Source organism: Macrobrachium nipponense, chromosome 10 (genome assembly GCF_015104395.2).
Source record: "Macrobrachium nipponense isolate FS-2020 chromosome 10, ASM1510439v2, whole genome shotgun sequence".
Classification (NCBI taxonomy): Eukaryota; Metazoa; Arthropoda; class Malacostraca; order Decapoda; family Palaemonidae; genus Macrobrachium; species Macrobrachium nipponense.
The window spans coordinates 70,298,400-70,302,041 of record NC_087204.1 but is presented as its reverse complement, the minus strand read 5'-3'; the positions used below and the strand labels follow the sequence as shown (position 1 = coordinate 70,302,041).

The following is a 3,642-nucleotide window of genomic DNA, read 5'->3' as shown; positions in this document are numbered from 1 at the left end:
CTGGAAGTAGAGGCCAATATGGAGGCTATCTGCCTAGAGAACCAGAGCCTGCAGAGGAAGGCACTAGAGGACCAGCAGGCTTTGGCCAATCATCAGAAGGAAATACTAGAATTGAGAGAAAGTCAGGTTGCAAAGGAAAACGATCTTTTGCAGAATAAGAAAGATGTTACTGAACTGAAAAGGCAAAACTCCTTGAAACATGAAAAGTTATTGGAATACGAGAGGAAGATCCAAGAGCTGCAGAAAGAACTGGCTGGAAAAAATGAGCAGATAGAGGGGCTCTTGGTGCAAGATACCAACAAACAAACGGAACTGGATGAAATTTGTAAGGAACTAGAGGCGAAGGCGAAAGAATCTGTCAACTGCAATGAAATCAAAGAGCAATTTGAGAAAATAATAGTTGAAAAACAACGAGAAATCTGTGAGCTTCGAAGAGAGATAGAAGACAGAGATAGTGATATACACAAGCTTGTTTTTTGTGAGAAGGAAGTTGAATGTCTCAAGATGAAATTAGAAGAAAAGCAATTGGCTTTTGATGAACTTGTAAGCCAAAATGAAAGAAATGAAAAAAATTTAATTGAAAAAGTAATTGAAAAACAAAAAGAAATTGATAAACTTCGAAAGGACGTGGAAGACAGAGAGAAAGAAATGGACATGTATATTCAAAAGGAGAAGGAAATGAATGATTTTAAGGAAGAATTAAAGACAGATATTTACTTTTCGATAGAATTTTGAGTCTAAATGAAAGACATGAGAAAGTAGTAGTTGAAAAACAAAAAGAAATTAAATGAACTTAAAAAGCATTGGAAGACAAAGATAGGGAAATGGACAGGCGTATTCAATACGAGAATCTCACCAACTGTGGTCAAATCACTGGAAAAGAAGACAAAGCAGATCCTCTCGAGGAGGAACTTGGAGAGAAGGAACAACACGAGATTGAAGAGCTCCTGAAGGAGTTGAAGAAGAAGCAGCGGGAGATTGAGGAGCTTTCGTGTCAAAACCTGAGACAGAGGAGGAAGGAACTAACAACGAAGCAGAAGGAAGTTGAACTGATTAAGAACCTGATGGAACAGATCGGGCCCAGCATTTGGAGTACGTGGAATCTTGCTTTAGGGAAATAACTGAGCGCATAGGCAAGAAGATCACCGAGATGGAAGTAGAGGTCTTTTGTCTACGCGAAGAAGTTCAGCAGAAGAACAGATTGCTGAAGGAACTTGGAGTCCCGTTGGAAATTCTCAACGAGGAGCCGGGACAAGTGGAGGATGAAAAAGGAAGCTCGTCTTCAACAGCTGGTTGCTGAGGATGAGATGCAAGACCAGCTGTGGACACTTGAAAAGTCCTGTCAGCCCTGGGAGTCAGTCAGTCACTCAGGTGATGGGAAGCAGAGTGGCGCCGAAGGACCAGAAGAGAGGGAGATCAAGGATGTAGATGTACAGGTATCCTTGAACAGAGCCAGAACAAGAGAGTAAAAAGTATCCAGAGCATTACCTCTGGAGTAATATGTATATGCATGTATATTACATCACCACACACACACATATATATATACACACCCCCCAGTGTGTATATATATGTACACACACAACACACATATATGTGCACACCCCCCAGTGTATATATATGTACACACAAAACACACACACATGCATATATGTACACACCCCCCCAGTGTGTATATATATGTACACACACAACACATATACACATATATACACACATATCACATCCCCCTATGTGTGTATATACACACATACATGCACACACACAAACACACATGCACTCACACACATATACATACATATATATTGTCTCCAGAGGGATTTGAGCTCTAGCCTGGTTTGGAAACTATAGAATTGGCTCACTTCCTTCCACCTCTCTTTTCCCAGCACAACAAACTGACAAGATGGGTGAGCTCTCCCTACTGGCTGGGAGCAGAACGACTTATCCAGGAGAGTCTGGCCGAGCACTGCAGGAGTTGATCAGCTGGTGCCAGGTCTCAGGAATCCTCCTCGTAGGGCGGCTGAAGGGCTAACACAGGGCATTGCCTTGCTGATCTCCTGGTGGTGGTTAGGAGAAGAAAGCCTCCTGGGTCACGTCCAATGACGATTTCCATCAGAGAATGGGGAGAGGCTCCTCCTATTGGAGGCGTAGGTGATCGTTGCCTCCGTCTGAGATCTCTGAGTTCCTGGCAATCTGCAGTGCCTGGTGGGGGCCCTGCAGATTGTCAGGAACACAGAGATCCTGGGCAGAGACATCGGCCATCGCCGCCCCCGATAGGTGGAGGCCCTCCCCATCCTCCGATGGAAACCGTCACTGGACATGACCCAGGAGGCCTTTTTCTCCTAACCACCACCAGTAGATCAGCAAGGCAATTCCCTGTGTTAGCACTTCAGCTGCCCTATGAGGAGGATTCCTGAGACCTGGCACCAGCTGATCAACTCCTTCAGTGCTCGGCCAGACTCCCCTGGATAAGTCGTTCTGCTCCCAGCCAGTAGGGAGAGCTCACCCATCTTGTCAGCTTGTTGTGTTGGGAATAGAGAGGTGGAAGGAAGTGAGCCAATTCTATAGTTTCCAAACCAGGCTAGAGCTCATATCCCTCTGTGTCTCCTGGTTCATGTCCAGTGACAGTTTCCATCGGAGGATGGGGAGGGCCTCCACCTATCAGAGGCGGCGATGGCCGATGTCTCTGCCCAGGATCTCTGTGTTCCTGACAATCTGCAGCACCCCTACCAGGCACCACAGATTGCCAGGAACACAGAGATCTCAGACGGAGGCAATGATCACCTACTCCTCCAATAGGAGGAGCCTCTCCCCATCCTCCAATGGAAACCGTCAATGGACATGACCCCGGAACCCTTCTCCTCCTAACCAACAGCAGAAGATCAGCAAGGCAATTCCCTGTGTTAGCCCTTCAGCCACCCTACGAGGAGGATTCCCGAGAATTGGCAACAGCTGATCGGTTACTTCGGTGCTTAGCCAGACTCCTGGATAAGTTATTCTGCTCCTAGCATAGGTGATCGTTGCCTCCGTTTATGAATTATGTGTTCCTGGCGATCTGTGGTGCCTGGTGGGAGCGCTCCTACTTGTAGGGCCCACTGCCATAAGTAGCAGTCAGCTACTTATAGCAGCTCTCTCATGGCAGTGGTTGGGAGAAGATTCTCTTGGGTCACGTTGAAGGTAGTCATTTCCTCTGTCTGGATCTCTGTGATTTGCGGTGCCTGCTGGGGCACTGCAGATTGTCAGGAACACAGATCTTTGGATGGAGACATTAGCCATCGCTCCCTCTTGATAGGGGGTTTGGCCTCACTTTCATCCCATTGAAACATGACCCAGGAGACCCTCCTTCTCCCAAGTGCCCAACCACCACCAGGAGAACAGCAAGGCACGTCCATGGGATAGCCACATTACTCTTCTCATGGTGGAGGTTGGGTCACGTCCATTGACAGTTTGTGTTGTAGGAGGAACAGAGACATTGCCCATCACCACCTCTGATAGGTGGAAGCCCTCTCCATCCTCTGATGAAAACTGTCCTGGACATGACCCATGAGACCTTTCTCTCAACCACCGCCAGGAGAACATCAGGGGACATAAGTGCATCCTCGGAATAGCCCTTCAACCAGCCACTACTTCAGGTAAGAGTGC

General features: G+C 47.1%; 1 protein-coding gene across 1 annotated transcript in view; it reads left to right on the top strand.

Annotated features, from left to right (window-relative positions):
• LOC135223998 (coiled-coil domain-containing protein 89-like) overlaps positions 1-735 on the top strand; it is a 762-nt gene extending 27 nt beyond the window's left edge. The window contains exon 1 of the mRNA XM_064262922.1: positions 1-735. This exon is cut by the window's left edge and continues 27 nt beyond it. Coding sequence (XP_064118992.1) covers positions 1-735 — 735 coding nt within the window.
• Positions 736-3,642: the final 2,907 nt, after the last annotated feature.